General features: G+C 36.0%; 1 protein-coding gene across 8 annotated transcripts in view; it reads right to left on the bottom strand.

Moving 5' to 3' along the window:
- Positions 1-23,942, bottom strand: part of LOC123554046 (phospholipid-transporting ATPase IF-like) — a 70,529-nt gene that overhangs the window by 27,411 nt on the left and 19,176 nt on the right. For all 8 annotated transcript variants that reach the window (XR_008371771.1, XR_008371772.1, XM_045343906.2 and 5 more), the window contains exons 8-23: positions 23,580-23,661; positions 22,700-22,847; positions 21,918-21,999; positions 20,145-20,260; positions 19,543-19,701; positions 17,151-17,320; positions 14,994-15,136; positions 13,815-13,918; positions 12,847-12,960; positions 11,455-11,577; positions 9,577-9,725; positions 6,938-7,097; positions 5,854-5,956; positions 5,437-5,582; positions 4,404-4,463; positions 3,669-3,796 (exon numbers count right to left, since the gene is read on the bottom strand). Coding sequence is in view for 6 of the 8 variants with exons in the window: in XM_045343906.2 (XP_045199841.2) it covers positions 3,669-3,796; positions 4,404-4,463; positions 5,437-5,582; positions 5,854-5,956; positions 6,938-7,097; positions 9,577-9,725; positions 11,455-11,577; positions 12,847-12,960; positions 13,815-13,918; positions 14,994-15,136; positions 17,151-17,320; positions 19,543-19,701; positions 20,145-20,260; positions 21,918-21,999; positions 22,700-22,847; positions 23,580-23,661 (1,987 nt within the window). In the remaining 2 variants the exon portion in view is untranslated. The remainder of the gene's footprint in view (positions 1-3,668; positions 3,797-4,403; positions 4,464-5,436; positions 5,583-5,853; positions 5,957-6,937; positions 7,098-9,576; positions 9,726-11,454; positions 11,578-12,846; positions 12,961-13,814; positions 13,919-14,993; positions 15,137-17,150; positions 17,321-19,542; positions 19,702-20,144; positions 20,261-21,917; positions 22,000-22,699; positions 22,848-23,579; positions 23,662-23,942) is intronic.

Here is a 23,942-nt window from a genome sequence, read left to right as displayed (position 1 = left end):
ACTGACCTAGTTTTTAAGGCACGTGACCCAGTTTCAAACTTGACCTAGATATCATCAAGGTGAACATTCTGACCAATTTTTATGGAGATCCATTCACAAGTATGGTCTCTAGAGAGGTCACAAGGTTTTTCTATTTTTGAATCTACTGACCTAGTTTTTGACCGCACATGACCTTGTTTCGAACTTGACCTAGATATCATCAAGATGAACATTCAGACCAATTTTCATACAGATCCCATGAAAAATATGGCCTTTAGAGAGGTCACAAGGTTTTTCTATTATTTGACCTACTGACCTAGTTTTTGATGGCACGTGACCCACTTTCGAAACTGACCTAGATATCATCAAGATGAACATTCAGACCAACTTTCATACAGATCCCATGAAAAATATGGCCTCTAGCGAGGCCACAAGGTTTTTCTTTTATTTGACCTACTGACCTAGTTTTTGACAGCACGTGACCCACTTTCGAACTTGACCTAGATATCATCAAGGTTAACATTCTGACCAATTTTCATGAAGATCTCATGAAATATATGGCCTCTAGAGAGGTCACAAGGTTTTTCTATTTTTAGACCTACTGACCTAGTTTTTGATCGCACATGACCCAGTTTCAAACTTGACCTAGATATCATCAAGATGAACATTCAGACCAACTTTCATACAGATCCCATGAAAAATGTGGCCTTTAGAGAGGTCACAAGGTTTTTCTATTATTTGACCTACTGACCTAGTTTTTGATGGCACGTGACCCAGTTTCGAACTTGACCTAGATATCATCAAGATGAACCTTCTGACCAATTTTCATGAAGATCTTGTGAAATATATGGCCTCTAGAGAGGTCACAAGGTTTTTCTATTTTTAGACCTACTGACCTAGTTTTTGAAGGCATGTGACCCAGTTTCGAACTTGACCTAGATATCATCAAGATGAACCTTCTGACCAATTTTCATGAAGATCTTGTGAAATATATGGCCTCTAGAGAGGTCACAAGGTTTTTCTATTTTTAGACCTACTGACCTAGTTTTTGAAGGCACGTGACCCAGTTTCGAACTTGACCTAGATATCATCAAGGTGAACATTCTGACTAATTTTCATGAAGATCTTGTGAAATATATGGCCTCTAGAGAGGTCACAAGGTTTTTCTATTTTTAGACCTACTGACCTAGTTTTTGAAGGCACGTGACCCAGTTTCGAACTTGACCTAGATATCATCAAGATGAACATTCTGACCAACTTTCATAAAGATCCCATGAAAAATGTGACCTCTAGAGTGGTCACAAGCAAAAGTTTATGGACGGACGCACGCACGGACGCACGCACGCACGCACGGACGACGGACGACGGACACCGCGTGATCACAAAAGCTCACCTTGTCACTTTGTGACAGGTGAGCTAAAAACACCTCATTCAAATAAAGTTTCATAGTGTTTAAAAATTTAATTTTACACCGTTCATTAATATTATCAGACAGAACTTATCAATTCCAAGGGCATGCTATTCACACAAATCTTTGATAGAATGGTTGCCGATTTGATAATATCAATCGTCCAACTGGATGGGGGAACTATTGTTCCTTAATTTCATGAACTTCACACGTCGTCTTCACACTCACTAACAGAAGGTAACGGAAGTTCATCCTTCGCAGATTTGCTGCAGGGCAATGACATATAGTATGATTCATATTCTTTTGGAATCGTCCCGGAAGCAACAAGTGACAACAGATCTGCCTTTTTTGCAGCGGATTTTGGAAGCTTTTTTTCTGTAAGCCTTTCGTGGCGCCTTGAGATATTTCTCTTTGCTTTTGCTCTTTTTCTGGATAAACTTTATTTCTTTGAAATCACTTGGATCAAATCCATAGTTCACAAAAATACTTTGTCCACTGTCTTTGCGAACTTGTATCCATTTTATATTAAGCCAATTAACACGTTTACCATAAACGTCGGTTTTCATGGAGCCAAAGTTCTGGTCTTTGTACCACTTGTAGTATGTGACGTCGGTGTACTTTATGGGAAATTATAACAACACAATTTTCTCTTGTAATAAAGTTCTCCAGTTAAACTGCACGGTGTTGTGAGTACAGCCTGGAGGTCAAATGCTGACGCAGAAAATTTTGGATCTTTCCTTGCTCTTTCTTTATCACTTTCTTTCTCTTTTCTGGCCTTTCTTTTCCTTTCTTGGTGTGCGTGATATTATGTTTTTGTTGCACCATCTAGTTTATCTTTCATCTTCAAAGTGTCATAATGATTACAGACCGGACATTATTTTTCTTTGGGTGAAAAAAAGACAAGTTGTACTCTTTAAAAATATTACTGTACACAGCCTCTGAAACACAGCTTCTGTTTTGTTCTTTGCACTTTTCTACATAAAGTAAGTACATTCGCCTTACACTTCAATTCTGTGTTAAATATTTCCTGTTGTAGTCTTTTCTTGTGAAGTGAGAATCAACAGTTGGAAAGCTTTCGATATGCTTTTAACAAATGGTCTGTGATATTCTGATGCCTTCTGTTTTACTGCGTTTGCAACTGTTTTTGTGCCGATATCTAGTGTCTTTAGGAAAAAGTCTTTGCACACTCTCACCCTTTTGTCATCAACAGTGAAGAAAAAAGAATTTGAAAGAGTTCTTTGTTTTGTTCTCCTTTTTGAAATCTTTTCTGGTTCTTTATTGGCGACATGGCAACAAATAAATTGCCTTTGACTTGTATAATCAACCATTGACCAATATGTTTTGAATATTGACTGTCTTTCATTTTCGGTTATATTCTCGTTACACTTGAATCTGCACTTAGAGCAATCTTTTGTCTTAAGGCTTCTCGCTCAGATTGTCTTCCTAGTTTTACTTGTGTACTCCCGTCATTTCGACCACTGCTCTTTTCTAATATTTGCTTTCCACAAATGTCTGTTAACACTACGTTTACGACTCAAACGTTTACATAATAACCCAGAAATTTCATGGGAAAAGGAGATAGCAGATAGTGCACTGTGGATTGTATGAATGTAATATTCTGTCAATGGTAAAAGGTAATAAAATCAGTTATTACCTTTTTCCACTACAGATTCTTCAGCAACTTTCAAATGGAGGGTAATAAGTACACTTACAACCTTTTACCTCTACAAAGTTTGTTGAAAAGAAGTTATCACTAAATACCTCTTTGATTTTTGCCCAAATAAGGACTGAAGTTTACTTCAAAAACTTTGCCAGATATAAAGGACACTAAGTACATTTGAAAAATCACAAAATGTCATTTTCGGCAAAAATGGCAGTTATCACCTTTTACCTTTGAACCCTCGATATTGCCCTCTATTCACATATCAAGTTTTATGAGCCTAGCTTGATTACTTTTTGAATTATCGCAGGATCCAGATTTGTGAATGGACAGATGGACGGATGGAAGTTCCAACTGCCAAACACAATTTTTATGTTTTCTCAAACTAAAACTGTTCAACTATTATAGCAGTCTATTATCAGTGAAGATGTACAAGTTGTGTAGGCCGTGAATATTTGAGAAGTTATAAAACCATAACAAGTCATGACTGAATAAATATGCTGCAAAAAAGAAGCTGACAGTTTTACAAAAGGATTTATCAAATGTACCTTTTTCTTATTACTTTATCAAAACTCTTACACTAGAAATCTGAAAAAAAGTCAGCATGACAAAGATTTCTACCTGTAAAGTTTTGGATTTCCCATGAGGAGACTTGGTTTCAGATGCTGCTCAAAGATGCCATACATCAGTATAGGGAATGCAGTAAATACCATGTTGAAATTCATCAAATACCAACTCTCATACAATGTCTGAAAAATGAAACAGAGACAAGTCTTAATACTGTTGTCAAATTAACTGACAGCCATCAGTACATGTGTAGGATATCAATGTACAAAATATATATAACTTATGGAAAATGTCCAATTAATTAATAAAGGTACTTCGAACTTCGAAAGTGTTTTGTGAATATTTCTATCTAAATCTGGTGGAACTTTCAATGTTTGGAACCTTGATATTGAAGACTTTTAACAGCCAAATAGACAAAACGTCCTAAAGCAATGTTTAGCCCTCTAAGTATGAAACCCAACTATATCATTATTCACTAAATATTGATGAAAAGCTTTCAACAAACAGGTTTTTCAGTTTAAGGACAAACCAGATCACTTATTTAGCCATGACTAACTTCTCAATTTTGATAAACAGAATATCAAGCAAGATTAATTCCTGAGAATAAATCAACTAAGTTAACAACATAAATAGTTTCCCTTGAAATTTGCCACATCACAGACTCATCCCTTGACATTTGTAATGGTATACTAGTCTCATACCTTGACATATGAAATAGTATAGATTTATTCCTTGACATTTGCAATGGTATAAACTCATCTCTTGACATGCATCACAGTACAGACTTACTTGTTCTGAGAATGCTGAGAAAAATGTGTAGAACAACTGGGCAGTGATGAATGCTACATTCTGAAAAGTAAGACATGTTATTGTAATGCTTGAAACAAAATAACCCTGAAGTAAACTTCAAAACAGGTATACAGAAACTTTATATCAAACACATTTTTATAGCTGTCTCATGTTAATGCACCATCTATCATTGACATTATGTTGTGAAGAATGTCAAGTAACTGTGATGCCTACGAGTACTATGTGAAGCATTTCATATTTAGTATGAAGTGGCCTTCAAAGTAATTCTCATGACATGTAAATGTCACGGTGTAAAGAAAATTAAAAGTAAATAGTCTCCAATAGTGAAAATACCAAACTCTCTTATCCGCTCATTAGCTCTCTGATCTTCTTTCTCTCTCTCATCCTTTTTAAAGCAATACCAAATTTCAGAACTTTTCAAGTTTGGACCCATTTTCAAGGACATTTCAAGACCTTCAAAAGTATACAATTAGATATATGGTCAGGTAAGGATTTAAGAAGAAACTTTCCGGAAATAAGGGCAGCAAATGTTGTCTGCACAGGCAGTCACTCAAAAATGTGAATCAGGAAACTTTCAAACAACTGTCAACAAACCAGAATTCTTGGGTCACTGGTTCAAACTAGGTGGTTATCAAATATACTTTGATACTATAGAAGTAAACATTACTTGTCAGCATACTGAAAGTGTTCAAGTTATTACATACACTTTGTCCATTTTCTCAATTCTGAGTAAGGTTATACCTTTTGAGTTATTTGTCCCAACTGAATAACTTTAAGATTATAACAATACGCATATTTCATGTCAGTCTAAAACTGGATAAAGACCCAACAAGAGGTTTCAATTCACTGACCAAACACTTCCTGAATATCAAACTAAAGTAAAACACACATTGTATAAACCTGGCTAAGAGTCATGAGGAATTACTGTAGTTATTTACCATATGTTGACTTTTATCCTCTGGCTTGCATGTACAACCTACATAACATTAATGGTCAAGAATACAAAACATACCTTATAAAAGAAATACTGAACAAGATTAGCAATTCGGATGTAGTAAAAATGTCCATGTACAAGGAGTGCCTTCATCAGGAAATGAAATTTCGCAAATGCATAGTCACTGTTTCTCACAGCCTGACGTCCTTCTTTTCCCATTATACCTGCAATATTGTGAAATATATCTGATCGGCGTCCTTTCATACAACCAAATACAAACTAGAATGTGTTGTGTTTTTTTAAGAAAGAAGTAAGTCTCATCCAATTTTTTTTATTTTGATAGGAATCTTATTACTTTTAACATTATCAGCACTGACACCATTTGTCATGACACAGCTCATATATTAACATACTTTGATACACAATCTTACATGTTCCTTCTTTATCATATCATAGTTGGCACCTTTAGTCATGACACAGCACATATAAACTTACCAAGTCCTACATGAGCTTCTTCTATCATACTAACATCATTGGCACCATCTCCTATGGCAGCAGTAACTGGATTTGTTTTGGAATTCTTTATTAACTTCACCACCTACAAGCAAGTACACATTTCTGGTTAATACGGAATGTAAATGAAAACAAAAAGTACTAGGTACAGAAAAGCAGGAACTTATTTCACTTTCTAACATGTCTGTGATTTATGTTAGCCTCTCGTACTTCTACTTCAACATTTAGAACAGAGGTCCAGCAACTTGGAATTTCTTGCCATACACTGTGGTCTGAGCCAGGCTATGCATTAAGTGTCACTTTCTTTCATACCATGAAGCCATCTTACTGGCATACCGGAGGTCAGTCGTTTGTCCAAAGTTCCGTTTTTACCTGAAACTATGCTCACTGTGGTGCTTAGAGCATTCCTCTGTCAGTAAAAGCTTTGAATGTCAGGTGACCAGAACAGTGTCAGAGTGAACCAAAACAGAACAAACTAGATCAGGGCATAGTGGTAAGAGTCCACAAGAAAAGTAAACATAATACTAGAGCTGCTTTTGAGAAAAGCGAATGTCTCCCACAACTACCTAATCATCTAAATAGCAAGTCAGTCTTTATATACTGTTTACTCACTATAATTCAAGGGCCAGAACTCCAAAATGCCTGGAACGATTTGGCTCATTATCGCATTTGGGCGAGGTCATATGGTCAAACACATTTTGTTCAAGTTTGGTGAAGATCGGATGAGAAATGTTTGACTTAGAGTGCAGACAAGAGTAAAAAGGCCGATTTTTGGAAATTCAAGGGCCATAACTCCAATATGCCTGGACCGATTTGGCTAATTATCGAACTTGGCCGAAGTCTTATGGTCAAACACATTTTGATTAAGTTTGGGGAAGATCGGATAAAAAATGTTTGACTTAGAGTGCGGACAAGCTTTGTGACACACACACACACACACACACAGACTGGAGTAAACCAATATGTCTCCCACACCACTGTATGGTGGGAGACATAATAACTTGTTAAAACTTTCTCTACTACTGATATAAAAGTAGTAAGAGTAAAACTAAATGATAGGGCATACCTCAGCTTTCTGTAGTGGGGTCATTCTACAGCAAAGAACTGCGGAACACTTTAAACAGAGATCACAGAGAATATCAGCATGTTCAATCAGGCAGTAAGCCAAACTAGCACCATCTATCACCAAAGCAAACTTCTCGCCACATCTGACTCCATTTTCTAGACTAGAGGTAAAATAATACCAACATCAAAACATAAATATTAAAGTAGTTATAAAAATACATGGTTAACAAGTGAATGAAGTATTGCCATGCAATACAAAGTCCCCTACTGGAAGGCATCTTATTTTCTCTACTGCAGTATAACATAATGAACTGATATCTATCAATGATGTATAAACAATATTGTACTATATATACATTATGTTATAACAAAACACTTGGATTAAAATTTGCATATATAAAAACCTACAGTTCTTTTTCAAATGGAATTTTTTGGCCGATTATAAAAAAGTTATCATATAAGTTATTTATAGTAACAACAAAGATAAATTAATCCTTAAAAGAAAAAAAATCCAAAACAAATCTATATAATGTAAGTCCACAAGAAACTCTTTACCAGGTTGAGATTGGTCAAAATACACCTAAAATTTGGATGTAACACGTGCATGTTGTACCACAGAAAAGTGGTCTCGATTTTTCCCTACAGCCAGTAATAAAAAAGTTACAATATAATCAATCTATTTATAGTAAAACAAAGGGACGAAATTCTAAAAATAAGGGTGCCTCATGGTGGTGAACATTTGTGCCAAGTTACATCAAAATCCCTCCATGCATGAAGAAGAAATGCTCCGAATAGTCATTATTGAATTTGACCTTTGACAACTAAGTATGACCTTGACCTACGACCTAGGGACCTGGTTCTTGTGCATGACAATCCGTCTCATAGTGGTGATCATTTGTGCCAAGTTACATCAAAATCCCTCCATGGACAGAGTCATTCTTGAATTTGACCTTTGACCTCTAAGTATGACCTTGACCTTAGACCTAGGGCCCGGTTTTTGCTAAAGACATGTTGTCTCATCCAGGCGAATATTTGTGTCAACTGATATTTAAATCCTGTTTTGCATGACAAAGTAATAGACAGGACAGGAAAAAAATCCTCTTGACCTTTGATCTCAAAGTGTGACCTTCACCTTTAAGCTAGGGTTCTGGGTGTTGTGCATGACACGTTTTCTCATCATGGGGAACATTTATGCCAAGATGGATGACAGAGTTCTGGACCCGACAGAAAAAAAACCTATTGACCTTTGACCTCCAATTGTGACCTTGACCTCTGAGCTAGGGGTCCAGGTCTTGTGCATGACATGTTGTCTCATCATGGGGAATATGTGTGCCAAGTAATATCAAAATCCCTTCATGGATGGCAGAGTTATGGACTGGACAGGAAAAAAGCCCTGTTGACTTTTGACCCCCAATTGTGACCTTGACGTTTGAGCTATGAGTCCTGGATTTGCGCAAAACAAATCGTCTCATCATCGGGAACTTTTGAACATTTGTACCAAGTAATATCAAAATCCCTTCATGGATGGCAGAGTTATGGACCAGACAGGGAAAAAGCCCTGTTGACCTTTGACCCCCCAATTGTGACCTTGAACTTTGCGCAAGGGGTCCAGGATTTGCGCATGACATGTCGTCTTATCATGGGAACATTTAGGCCAAGTGATATTAAAATCTCTTAATGAATGATAGAGTTATGGACCGGACAAGAAACAGACCCTGTTCATGCCATGTTAACATTTGACTGCTTAGTGTGACTTTGACCTTTGAGCTAGGGGTCTGAAAGTTGTGCAAGACACATCGTCTTATTATGAGGTACATTTGTGCCAAGTGATACTAAAATCCCTTCATGGATGGGAGAGTTATGGACCGGACAGGAAAAAAGCCCTGTTGACCTTTGACCTCCAATTGTGACCTTGACCTTTGAGCTAGAGGTTCGAAATTTGCGCACAACACGTTGTCTCATCATGGGAACCATTTGTGCCAAGTAATATTAAAATCCCTACATGGATGACAGAGTTATGGACCGGACACGAAATTGCAGACAGATGGACAAAATGCCGGAATGACGGAAAAGCGCATTCCTATAGTCCCTGAAACTGGTTTTCAACCAGTAGGGGGCTAATAATCAAAGACCAGATATAAGCATGTTTGTTGTGAAGTGTTATTTTCCACAGAAAAATACTTAAAAACAAAGGCTAAAACTCTACAGACAAATATGGGTGGCCCGGTCATACCAGGGAAGAGGGTTTCACATGTATTGGTGCCATACACCAGGCACAATGAAGAATCAAGGATCTATCCGCAAGAGCTAAGTTGACGGGAAATGCCTGTTATAAACATTTCTCTGTTCTGGAGGCTTTCTCTGGCTCTATACCTCAGGTAAAAACGTGTCTTTACTAGAAGAGGATAAACTTGGGGCCCTGAGTGGCTGCCTTTGTATGCACAGTACCTTTGAATATGTTTTTGATGAAAGGATGCTATATAAATCTAGAATAATAATAATACATAGAAGGTCAATTAAAGGAAGGTCAATTAAAGGTTTTACTTGCAAACTATTACAGAAAAAAGAGGCCCAAGTTGACTAGAAAATAAGCATTTCACATGCATAAAAAACATCATAAAAATGCAATGGCATACTTACGTAGAGGAATGTTTACGTATCAGTTCGGCACAGTCTAAGCTAGACTGCTGTTGTGTAATTTTCAATTCATTCATTTCACAAGAAAAATGTCCGGCTGAATGACTAATATTGATTGCAGTCTCTTCTTTGTCTCCAGTCAACACCCACACCTGGTAAATATTAATATGGTTAAGCAGTCAGCAAATATGAATTAAGAGGAAGTGAGGATAATGGTAAACGTGGTACTTTTAAACATACTTTGATAAAAGCACATACAATTATAAACCAAAGTTTTAAAACCATATGCTGCTTTCCTAACCCCACAATTTAGTGTGCATCATCAACTGCCCAAACTAATCACAATACATATAACAAGAGCTGTCAGTTGACAGCGCGCTTGACTATTCTCAGTGCTTGATAGTATAATATAAGCTATGAGTAAAACTTTAACATTACAATAAGCATATTCTAAGTCGAAAAGGGGCCATAATTCAGTCAAAATGCTTGATAGAGTTGTCTGCTCCTGTTTACAGACTGGGGTCATGATGGTAAACAAGTATGCAAAATATGAAAGCAATATCTCAATGGACTTTGAAAATATTTGGGGTGGTACGCAAACTTTAACATTACATTAAGCATATTCTAAGTTGAAAAGGGGCCAAAATTTAGTCAAAATGCTTGATAGAGTTGTCTGCTCCTGTTTACAGACTGGGGTCATGATGGTAAACAAGTATGCAAAATATGAAAGCAATATCTCAATGGACTTTGAAAATATTTGGGGTGGTACGCAAACTTTAACATTACATTAAGCATATTCTAAGTTGAAAAGGGGCCATAATTCTGTCAAAATGCTTGATAGAGTTGCCTCCTCCTTTTTACAAACTGGGGTCATGATGGTTAACAAGTATGTAAAATATGAAAGCAATATCTCAATGGACTTTGAAAATATTTGGGGTTGTACGCAAACATTTGTGTGACGCTCATGCTAACGCTCACGCCGATACCGGGGCGAGTAGAATAGCTCCCGTATTCTTCGAATAGTCGAGCTAAAAACATCATAATCTGTACAAGTTAATATTTTAAGTCCAAACTATAGAGTTCGACTTTAATGTGCAAAATACAAGTTTTGTTATTGCTGTAACTTAGGTCAAAGAACTACAAAATAAATAGATTGGCAACTTGAAAGGCATATAGAGCAAATCTCGCCAACCTCCCATGACAAAAAAACGAGATCTCGTTACCGGAAGTGGCGCTTTCTCCACGCGCCATTTTGTATGCGAAAGCAATTATTCATCGGTAAAATAATTATCACCGTATGACCACGCTTCTTTCGATGGCAAAAAACCCCCTGTACTTCGTGTCTTAAGACCATTTCTCATTAAACTAATTTTGTTTTAGAAGCTAACATGTATTTTAAATGTAGTTTTAAAGGTACAAATTGTAACTGCATGCTCGCCGATGTTTGTTTTTAGTAAGATAACGCCGAATCACGTTCTGACACGAGCTCACGCGAGATTACAGCCAGTTGCCATTCTGTGTATTTTATACTTCTTTGCTTAGGTGGTGGAGGAAGACCCCAGGTGCCCCATTACGCATTATTTCATCACAAGCGGGCACCTGGGTAGAACTACCGACCTTCTGTAGGCCAGCAGGATGGCTTCCTCACATGAAGAATTTAACCCTTGTGTGAGCCTCGAACCCACATCGATGAGGGGCAAATGATTTGAAGTCAGCGACCTTAACCACTCGGCCACGGAGGCCTTCTTAAAGTAAGTGATTCCTGAACACGAGTGGCAGATAATCCAGGTTTACCTGTGCATCTTTGTGTCATCATTTTTTCTAAGTCAAAATATTATTTTGATATTTGAAAAATTTTCTCTTCTAAATGCAACAAGTTACCTTGATACCAGCAGTAAGAAGGGCCTGTATTGTTTCAGGAACATTATCTTGCAGTCTGTCCTCTACAGCGGTTGCCCCTAGCAACTGGAAATCCCTCTCTACAAAATCAAATGCTTCTGCAAGCTGTAATAATAAATAAATAATAATAATGATAATAATAATAATAAATCTGACATAACATTTAATTTAATGAAAATATTATTATTACAGTAACTAATAAAAGGAGAAAAACTACAGTTTGCACTGCAGAAATCAAATATATACAAACATAAAAACAACAATACAAACACGTATTTACAAAGTGTCAAATGTTTGAATAAAAGGAAGAACATGTTAAATACGCAAAATATTTTACAAAATGTTAATGTCTGCTTTAAACCATCTTCTTTACTGTTAAATCAGTAATATTTGTGTCAGATTAATTTTCATGGATGGCACGGTTGTGTAAATTTACAATATTTAATCTCAATGAATAAACACAGTTCCCAATAATAATTAAATAATAAAATAATCGTCACCTTAGCGCAAAAAGTGAATAAGTCCTTCTTAAAGTCAATGCAGTTATCTATTTCTTGCGTTGAGCTGACAAATTTGACAATACTGACATAATTTGAAACCCATATGAAGTAGCAATTTTTACCAAACACAAAATGTTATACCCAAACAATAAAATGATTTCAAAGTAAGTAGCTTTAGTGCATTGGTAGACAAGATATTTCAATTTGGGATTTCAGTTTGGGAAGACTTTCAAATTTTTGGTGCTGAAAACTTAAAAATTTCTCTGAATAATTCCTTGTTCCTTCTTTGGTATTTGAATAATGCATTATCACTGTATGTGTGTCCAGATTAAGCATTTTCTTTTTAAAAATCTAGTCATGTAGCATTGATGCTTCTTGAAGCAGTAAACACAATATGTAACAATACAATGCTGCCTTAATGAAATATCACGCTGTAGACACACAACATTATACCCAATCCAGTCACATTATACTGACACCAGGCTGATCAGTCTTAGAATTACACATAGTACTCTTCATGCTCAGCCCCAAGTGAGGAACATACTTGTAAAGTTTTATAAAGTCTCTGGTATGACTTGACTCTAGTTGACTGGGCTTAAATGCCAACCAACACAACTGTATTATCACTCTTAACCATAAGGTTTTACAGCGAGTATTACTGACAAAATGAATTCTGTTTATCATATTTTAACTGAGTCATGCCATGAGAAAACCAACATAGTGCATTTGCGACCAGCATGGATCCAGACCAGCCTGCGCATCCGTGCAGTCTGGTCAGGATCCATGCTGTTCACTAACGGTTTCTCTAATTGCAATAGGCTTTGAAAAGCGAACAGCATGGATCCTGACTAGACTGTGCGGAATGATACAGCACCTTTTGTTCCCTGTCCTGCAGGGATTTTCTTGCATCTGACAACATTTGGTCAAACTTTGTAAACTCTTCTGGTTCCAGTTGTCTCATTGCAATCACCAGGGTCCGCAGTCCTAGCTGTAATGTATGTGTAATATCAAAATATATTTACATGATTTTTGGTGCATTATTCAAATATAACAGTGAGAAATGTGCCATAATATCACAGCACAAAAATCAATTTTATAAACTTATTTGAGCCGTGCCATGAGAAAACCAACATAGTGGGTTTGCGACCAGCATGGATCCAGACCAGCCTGCGCATCCGCGCAGTCTGGTCAGGATCCATGCTGTTCGCTTTCAAAGCCTATTGCAATTAGAGAAACCGTTAGCGAACAGCATGGATCCAGACCAGACTGCGCGGATGCGCAGTCTGGTCTGGATCCATGCTGGTCGCAAAGCCACTTTGTTGATTTTCTCATGGCGCGGCTCATTTTAGTGTGATTTTTAGCTTTTAAAGTCACACAAATTTAGCTCTTATATCTACTCTCATGCTTTTGATAGTGGAGGAAGATCCCAGTGCCACTCACAGCATTATTCCAAGCAAGATCAGGTAACTGGTATTTAATTTTACTAGCCACATACTATTAAGCAGAGTAAATTTTTATTTAAAACCACTAAAAACAAACAAACAAAAATATTTCTATCAAAACATTTCACTTGTGGACACAAGATCTAACCTGGATTGTAAATTGTAAATTAATTTATGATTTCCATTAAAAAACATTACATCCAAACATGAATGAGAGTTGAACGGTGAATGACTTCACACACATTGTTTTCTGTCAAATCCTCACACAACACTGTGATTGAACTGTGTTAAATAGGTGGGGCTGGAGCTCCCTCACATGATATAGTACATGTACATGAAGAGCAACACTTTAACAATTGTACACAGTAAGCAAGTGAATTTGACACACAAGACAACATACCACAGCATATTCATTGACATGAAGCAGGGTGCCAGACTTATCTCCCTCTATCACCCTGTCCAATATGGCACTTTCTGCTCCTTTACATAACAAATATATCTCATCTGAAACAAACAAAGTATGTTCCATTACACAAACTGAAAATATTCCAATCGGCACAAAATCATCTACAGTCCCACTTTGTTCACTTGAACCTGATTAAGTTAAATACTTCTCTTCTCCTGCACTCATTGTTCAGTCCAGTATCTCTATATACACACGTATTATTCTAACAAAGATGGCTAGAACTCATGAACATTACTGCCAGTCCCAAAGACAATATCATATGATACACATGTAGTATAGACCAAATCACTTCATTCCAACAACAGAAGGTGCAAGTAGAATCTCAATCACTGACAAACAACACTTTTTCATGTTTCTCTGGTAAGTCAGAACTAATTATACTGGAAACACTGTAACTTAAGTTTGCTTCATTTGCTCAAACTACAAATGACTTGCACAATTTTTTTTTTTTTTTTTTTTTTTTTTTTTGTTGGATTTAACGTCGCACCGACACATAATAGGTCATATGGCGACTTTCCAGCTTTAATGGTGGAGGAAGACCCAAGGTGCCCCTCCGTGCATTATTTCATCACGAGGGGGCACCTGGGTAGAACCACCGACCTTCCGTAAGCCAGCTAGATGGCTTCCTCACATGAAGAATTCAATGCCCAGAGTGAGGCTCGAACCCACATCGATGAGGGGCAAGTGATTTGAAGTCAGTGACCTTAACCACTTGGCCACGGAGGCCCCATGCACAAATTTCAACAGACTCTTCAACAAAGTATAACATCTGTTTAAATACAGGAAATAATTCTGGATTTTGACAGATATCCATTTAAATGGGGGACTTTGTCATCAAGAATGTATTTGAAGGCAGAATTTTGAAGTGTAGAACATCTATGGTGCATTTAGACTTATTCTTGAAGAAATAACCTAGGACATTTTTAATAAATTTTAATAAACTATACCTGTGAAAATTATGTGCAGGCCGGGCCGGACAGGTACCCATGTTCTTTTAAACAACAACTCAGTATCAGCATTCCCTAGTTAACAATAGCTATGATTTCATAACAAAACAATTCATCAAGAGTTCAAAACCTATGTACAAACTGCTATGTATAAGCTACAACTTACCATTCTCATTCTGGACTATGACACTCATGCGTTTTCTCGTCGGATCAAATTCAAGGGAATGTAACAGTTTGTATCTTCGCATTTCTCCTTTAAATGTAACCTCCAATTTGTCATCATGTGTCCCATGGAAAACCACACCAAATCTATAATTCATATGATGTATTTCAGATAATGAAACATAAAACGAGTATTACAACAAGAGGGTCATGATGACACTGGATCGCTTACCTGAGTAATATGAGCTACATGTTTCAAATGTCAAACTGTTGATAAAATATTAAGAAAGTCAGTAGGTCACATTCATGGTCAATGAAAGTCAGTTTTACGATTTGTGTGCAAAACTGTGTATGTCATCACAATTTCAAGGCTGTATCTTAAAAAAACAAGAAAGTAGGTCAGTAGGTCAAGGTCACAATCAAGTGACAACATAAAACTTGGGGTCATCAGGTAATTATAATTAAACAGTCTTGGAAATAGGATCAGATGATTTTTTTAAGTATTTTTCCTATAGAACTCATATAATAACTAAGTAACCCCAGGGCGGGGCCTCTTTTAAACCTAGGGGCATAATTTGAACAATTTTGGTAGAAGACTACTAGACAATGCATCATACCAAATATCAAAAGCCTAGGTCGTATGCTTTCAGACAAGAAGATTTTAAAGCTTTTTCCTATATAAGTCTATATAAAACTTGAAACCCCTAGGGCAAGGCCTCTTTTCACCCAAGGGGTACAATTTGAACAATTTTGGTTGAGGACCATAAGACAACGCTACAAACCAAATATCAAAGGTCTAAGTGTTGTGGTTTCAGACAAGAAAATTTTTAAACGTTTTTCCCTAATAGTATAAAGTCTATGTAAAACTTGGGACTCCCGGGGTGGGGCCATATTTGACCCTAGGGGGATAATTTGAATAATCTTGGTAGAGGACCACTAGATAATGCTATGTACCAAATATCAAAGCCCTAGGCCATGTGGTTTTGTACAAGAAGATTTTCAAAGTTTTCCCTATATAAGTCTATATAAACCATGTGACCCCCGGGGCTGGGCCATATTTGACCCTAGGGGGATAATTTGAACAATTTTGGTAGAGGACCACTAGATGATGCTACACACCAGATATCAAAGCCCTAGGCCCTGTGTTTTTGGACAAGAAGATTTTTAAAGTTTTTCCTTTCGGTTTCCATGGCAACCAGAGTTCTGCATGGAATTCAATTCTTTGGAAAATTTTGAAAGGGGGCCACCCAAGGACCATTCCTGTGAAGTTTGGTGTAATTCTGCCCAGTGGTTTTCAAGAAGATTTTTTTTAGAAATTGTTGACGGATGATGGACATCAAGCGGTCACAATCACTCACCTTGTCACTTTGTAACAGGTAAGCTAACAAAAATGATAATCTTCAGAGTGATTTTGCTCTTATCAAAAGTACCACTCTTACACTTCTTAAGCTTGTTTGCTTTATGTTGAACTTACATCATTCATGTCATACCGAAATTTCTAGCTTTTGATGGTACAGGAAGACCCAAGTTGCCCATTCAGGCACCATTTCAGGTAAGGACAGGCGCGCCATTTCAGGTAAGGACAGGCCCGCCATTTCAGTTAATGACAGGCACCATTTCAGGTAAGGACAGGCCCGCCATTTCAGGTAAGGACAGGCGCCATTTCAGGTAAGGACAGGCCCGCCATTTCAGGTAAGGACAGGCCCGCCATTTCAGGTAAGGACATGCCCGCCATTTCAGGTAAGGACAGGCACCATTTCAGGTAAGGACAGGCGCCATTTCAGGTAAGGACAGGCCCGCCATTTCAGGTAAGGACAGGCGCCATTTCAGGTAAGGACAGGCGCCATTTCAGGTAAGGACAGGCCCGCCATTTCAGGTAAGGACAGGCACCATTTCAGGTAAGGACAGGCGCCTGAGTAGAACCACTAACATTCTGTACGCCAGCTGAACGGCTTCTTCTCATGATGACATTAACAGGGCTCCAACCGACACAGAACAGGAGTACCTGGTTCTAAGTCAGTCACTATGAAGAAACTTCACAGAACAAAGAACATCAAAAACTACCAAGTCATAGACTGATGGTGTAACACGATTCATTTTTCCCATATTTTTTTATGTATAAGTTGTTACTTGTGTCAAAGTTTACCAGAAATTTCCGTACCTTCTACAAGCCTCAATAAAAGCTTTCTCGTCAGGAGAGGATGCCTGATATTCATAATCAAATCCTCCATAGCTATACATGGTAGAGGCTCCGAGGTCGGCAGCATTCGGGTGATCTACACGTACATTATGACACAGAACCAACACTGTAAGAAACGTCTCCATCTCATCCTAATGGAATAAGAAAAGTTGCATTTGTATTTCAAAATCTGTTTAAATTTAGAATTTATTTAATTACAAAGTGTTAAAACTATTTTAATGCTAACATGGAGCAACTTTACTCAGGTGTCGAGATGTCTATGGTTTTCTTTTCAGTGTTTGTATGTTGGAAGTACATATTCTGAGACAAACAATATTCAAGTTATATAAATACAGTCTTTTATACATTGATTTATCCCTGAAAATCATATCAAGTTTGTTTCATTTGAGTTGGGTTTTTATTGACACCATCACAATACATGTCATATAGTGACTTCCCAGCTTTTAAACTGTCAAGAAAGAACCCAGGTGACTCCCCAAACATTGTTATAGACAGGCAGGCAGAACCAGCCAGATAGACAACATCCTTATATGAGAACACAAGCAGGTCTCCAACCAACAGAGCAGAGGGGCAGAGTCTCAGAACCACAGTTTCACATAGGCCACCTAAATTTGATGTTTTAACTACACCTACACCAAGAAATCCTTTTGGGACTAAAACCCACAATCTCTGTATGCAAAGACAGCTTCATAATTTATGCTTATACTGCAGTGCATAAGCAGACCTTAAAAATTAGGTCAGTGCTGATAGTAACCTTAATATTATGGACTGGGATAGTGTTAGTTTGTGAGGGTCAAATTTGTATAAATATTTTTGGATACTGTAACAGTAAGTAGGGATTTTCCAAAATCAAAGATTAAGCCAAAGGCAATTCAAATATAAAAATTACAGAAAATATTGTACAGATGTTGATGTAAACGAATTAAAATGTAACTTCAGGCATATCTGGCTCCCATTACTACTTCCTATTACAAGTAACTGCTAAGGACTGGAACCATGGTATGCATTTCTTTATATGCCATTACTTATCATGACGTGACACAACTTACTTAGAACACTGAACATTTTTTTTGAATATGCAAACCACTTCATGAATTATCTTTTTAGCATAGCATGTTCCGCTGTAAACAGTAGATTAGTTGTTAATTCATTTATCAACTTGTGGGGCATTTTCTTGGTAGAGAAAATCAACTTAGCACATTTCTTCTTGGTAAAGGGAAGTAAAGAAATAAATGGTATAATTATGGAGAACAATTACATGATTGTATTCAAGGAAGATCTGTGGTTTCAAACATATAAAATCTTGGTTAAACATGTATATGTGTGAGTGAGTGTGTGTGTTCAGGCAGTTACACAAGGACATTTATATACAGGGTAAATACACTTACAAATGGTGGTAAACTTGGCTGTTATATAAATATTTAAAAACATGTTACGAAATAGAAAACTAAAGATTTATAAAATACAACAAATAAAAAATTCTGCAAATTCTTATCAACTTTTGTGATAAACACCAGATCTTGTTTATCTATATATACTACACAATACATGGGAATTTTGTTCACTGGTTTTCTGGTCTGATTTAACCACTAAATCCACGGAAAATAGTCCCCCCCCACCCCCCACATGAATATTAATGATTTCACAGTACTCATAAATGTACTTTGTATTTTTGTTTTTATGTTTTACAACAACCTGTGGCTTTCTGCAGTGGAAAATATAGTGCTATAAATGCCAAAAAGGGAAATTTCCAAATCTGAAACCTAGACATTAGAATGTCATGATAACAAAAATTCCAATTTGCAAAAACTGATGCCAATTTACTTTTGAACTTTTGCACCTGAGAAGTAAACACATTATGGCATAATCATCAGTCGTGAGTCAAATTTGAAGACTAAGGTTGAAAAATATATAAACTCCAACTCTCATAAAATTATTCACTATGTATATTATGGAATGTTTTCTTTTATAATACAAGAGGAAGATATGACCTTATTTAGAGGAAAATATAGCTATTTTTTTGCTATGCAGGTTCGATTTCAGCTGTAAAAATAGCAAAATGAATCATTGCTTTCTGCACAGTACAAAACTAGTATCTCAAAACAAAACAGTTCTCATGATACAGGACTCTGCATAAGCTTCCATCTCCACTCCTTACCAGCAATTTTTCGTTTTATTCTCAGACTGATAGACAATCTTCTAAAAATGCTTAATGAAACAACTACCTTTTATCAACTTAAAAGAAACATGTCAAAACAATAAAATAAGAAAAACAAAGTTACATATTATTTTTGGGATGGCTAAGAAATTTAATAATAGATAACGGTGATTATGAATCATGCGGAGATCTTACGCTGAGAACGGGTACGGGGTTGGGAGCATTGCCGGCAGGGTAAGTTTCACACAGCATTCCTCCAAGTTCCTCGTATCTTTTACCATTAATAGAACACATTCTAAACTGCATATCATTCTCTGTTAAAGTCCCTGTCTTGTCTGTAAACAGGTACTCCACCTGAAATATTAATTCCTCATTTGTTTGCTTGTTGTTTTAAGGAGTTTAGAACTAAAATATTTAGTCTAAATGCTTTTCCTACAATAGTACAAAGCTTGTACTTCAATTGCTGTGACAAATACTAGTAACAAAGCCAAAGTTTTTCCAAGGTCAATATTTTAGACTGCTTGCACATGTTTACATATGCCTCATTATCAAATGAGATACCAGAATTTTACTATAATTATGTCAAAAATGTAAAGCGCAATGTGAAGCAACATCAGAAATTTTCCTGCTCCCTCATTTCAATGAATTTCAATCTGCTAGGCCCAAAAATAACGTTAAAAAGACATTTTAGATTTTCTAAAATATGCATAAAAGAAATTTTCTGCAGATCTTGTTTGTTTTGAAATAATATAGTATAATGCTAATTGTATGAAATATCACAAAAGAGGTATATTTACCTGGCCTAGCTCCTCATTTAAATCAGATGTATTTGCCTTGGCTCGTTCATTGGTTCCCGGGTCAAACATATCTTTATCCCAGGCAAAAAACATGGAACCAACAAACTTTTGGAGTTCTGAAAATTTGCCATGAATAAAATCAGTATCTCAAACAAAGCAACAGCTTTTATCAACGGTTTCTTTGACTTCTAGGGATATTTTAATTTACTTGTCGAATTGTAGACAGTCACCACTTTCTTAATTTCAAATTATTTCATTATGAAATAGTTTAAGTGTTATGTTTTTAGTGATGTACATGTTAATTCAAGCTTTAACTTACCATTAACAGATTATTAGTCTCTGGTCATTACCATTTTTACAGCATTTATGACCAAATCATGATTTTCATTTACAACTGTCACTGCATATTTTTCCAATTTGCATAATGTATTACTGGACTTGAAACTTAACATTAGAAATTTAACAAGGATTTAATTTAACAAGGATTTAACCTAAATTTTGAAAAACCAAGGGGTCAAACATTTTTCTTTGAAACAGCTGAACTTTGTCTTAAAAAAATGGATGTTACTAAAGAAGTTTTGTTTGTGTATTTTAACTGTCTTGTTTCATCTTAAGTCCAGTTTTCCCCTTGTAACTTCTAAAAAAAAACATTATTTATGATGCTTTCCTTTTCTGGAACCTTTTGATCAAATGTTCAGTTGTTCTAAGTAGTATCAAGAAATAAAGCCACTATCTTAAACTTAGTAACAGATACACTGCAATTTGACTGACTGGTATGACTATATACTAGAGTGGTGGAACCTATGCTCGCGGTATTTTGTACATATATAATCTTTTTAAGAAGCAAGAAAAAATTATTATTTCGATTTGCCAATGCAAAAACATAAAGTTATCCTCCTTTTATCGAAAAATGTTGTTGATGTGCGTCATCATGTGACTTAGTCGTCTCGTGAGCTATCGACACGGCATACGTGAAAAGGTGAAAATTCGCCCTAAAGGGAACCTATGCTGGCGGTATGTAATATCGATTAAACTAAGGGTGAAAAAAAATCAGCAGGCTAAAAATGAACAAACAAGCATATGTGAATATAATATTTAGAACATTACTCATTTATTATGTGAAAAACAAGAGAAATGAGGATAAAATTTAGTATGTGCCTCTATGTGTATATTTCCCTTACAGGAATGGAGTCATTATTGGAACAAAGCTTAAAAACGTATAATAATGTTGTTTAAAAACAGAATGTTCAAGTATTAAAGATTCAGACAAACGACAGTGATTAACTCGCTAATGTTTTCTACACTTCTTTTGTGTGTAGGAAATTTACTCCTCTCTACATCTCAGAAAGAACCATTTGGACTTTGTCAAAATACTAAGATCAACATCGATCTTTTCATGGTCTGAAAGGCACTCATTGTGTAGCCAGGCGTCACATTCATCGCATCTTGCTCTTAAATGTATCTTATATCTGAATGTAATGCATGGTTTCTAAAAAACTAACTTTAGTTGAGTGATTTTGACATATTTGTGTAAGATTTGTGCGACGGATACAGATTGCGTAAAATGTATCGGCTGCTGTACACGTCACGTGAGCGGCTATCGCTACGTTTGTTGTAAAGGCATTTCACCACTGGCCGATGTTGAACATAGCACGATAAAATATTTTTATCAGTGCTTCTGCAGAGAGCATATTTATCGAAATACCGCGAGCATGGGAATAACGTGAGCATAGGTTCCACCACTCTATATTGTGATGAAATAAAGAGACTTACCTATAGTAACATACAATGATATTGGAATGACGTAATTATATAAAACAATATAAGCAAGGAAGTCTTCAAATACCCGTCTAACCTGAAAATATAGTTCACTGCATCAGTGTCAAATTATTCAGACATGACGTCAGACGTGTTGTGACATTAGAAAGATGCACACAATATAAAGTTCCATTTTATTTTATTTTTTGCTGCATAACGTTATGAAATTCTCATTAAGTAAAATAATTTGAATCGAGAAATATACTATAAAGAACAAAGTGTGACTACAATTTTCGTCCTGTTTTAAGCAAATAATTTAAAATTCATACACAATGTATGAGGGGGCGGAGCTATATTTCTCACAGTGTGAATATATAGATTTCATATTTTCACAGTGTACGTGATGAGATATAAAAATATTTAACTGATAGAATACAGTATTTCACTAGTTAGCATAAAATAAAGAGGTATAATTGTATGGAAATGCAAAAGTTGACTCTACATGTGTCTTATGAATGTGTTAGTCTCAATCCAGCTAAAATTTCAATGGTCTTCTGGAAGCATAGAACGTCACCAAGCAAAATAATAGCAAGTAGTAAAATTGAATGTACTCCATGATCCCAAAGGGCCAGAAAATGATGACACTAAGTCCATATGGCACCAGTTAACTGTTACACCTTAAATGATCTTTTCCCTTTCAACCAGATATTCTCCTTAGTTATATACCTACTGAAGATTTTACAGTGAACTACAGTACATATATTCAAAACACTTTAAATCATTTTAATGATACATACCGTAACTTGAGCATCAATTTCAATCTGTGGAACATACCATGGCTGGCCTACTGTTGGCCTGAACACATACCAGTATTTCATACATGTAGAGAACACAGACTCTAACAACAATATCACAAGAAATATCAAGAGAAACGTATTCATACGTCTGGAAAAAAAAGAAATACATATAGAAACTAATGCAAACAAATACCTATTTTTGAAAAAATTGAAAGTTGATATTTTAATAAATATGCCTTATTTTTCTTCAAAAAGTCAGGCAATTTTGAAAAGAAATGGTGGTTTGTGAGTTTTTAATTGACACTAAATTTTATTACCAGTATTACCTGAATACTGAAAATACATGCTATGATCTTCACATGCAATGATAATAATTGTCATGCTTCAAGTATAACAAAAAAACCTATTAATTAGATCAGATTTAATGAATTATGATAAAAGTTTACCAAAATATTTGCATAAAAGTTGCAAGAATGAAAAATTTGCCATCAATGGATATTACATTCTAATTTCGAGCGTATGCAGAAGGCAAGAAAATGCATGAAAGAGAAACAAAATCAATTTAAAAAAAGAAGTTTTATTACATGCTTTTCAGTGAATTAGTGAAATATATTGAATATATTATTCTCTGGTATGGAACTACAAAATGAGCAAAATCTGGTCAAAACTGTTGAACACGACAAGAAACAGGAACAACATTGATTGGTTTACATGTAAGTTCAAAATATCTTTCACTAATGAACAGCATGATCTTACAGCATGTTCATTCATACTGCATCTGGTGTTCACTTGGTTTACGTTAATTTGATATTACATTGAAACAAAGAAATAATCCACTATTTATTGTAAAGAGAAGTGGAGAATTTATCAGACATATTACCTCTCAACACGAGAAAACTTGGTAACTTTGGTATTGGAATTCAAGGCCATTTTAGTTTCTTGGCCTGTATATATGGCACATCCTGAAAAAGAAACATGTCATATTTTGAAACAGGACTTCCTTGGTAAAACCAAACAAAAAAATTCAAATAGTTTTCAATGGTATTATTATTATAATTATTATACCAGATTTATATAGCATCCTTTTCAAGATAAACACGTTCAAAGGCCCATAGGGCAAAGGCAGCTACTCAGGGCACCAAATTCATCCTCTACTTGTACAGACACAGAGAGATCTGACCACAGGGACAGACAAAGTCCCCAGAACAGAGAGAGAGAACTCCTTTTAGGTACAGGCCTGTCA

This window comes from Mercenaria mercenaria, chromosome 7, assembly GCF_021730395.1.
Source record: "Mercenaria mercenaria strain notata chromosome 7, MADL_Memer_1, whole genome shotgun sequence".
In the NCBI taxonomy this organism is placed as follows: Eukaryota; Metazoa; Mollusca; class Bivalvia; order Venerida; family Veneridae; genus Mercenaria; species Mercenaria mercenaria.
The sequence above is the reverse complement of the archived record's forward strand: the minus strand, read 5'-3'. Positions and strand labels throughout refer to the sequence as shown.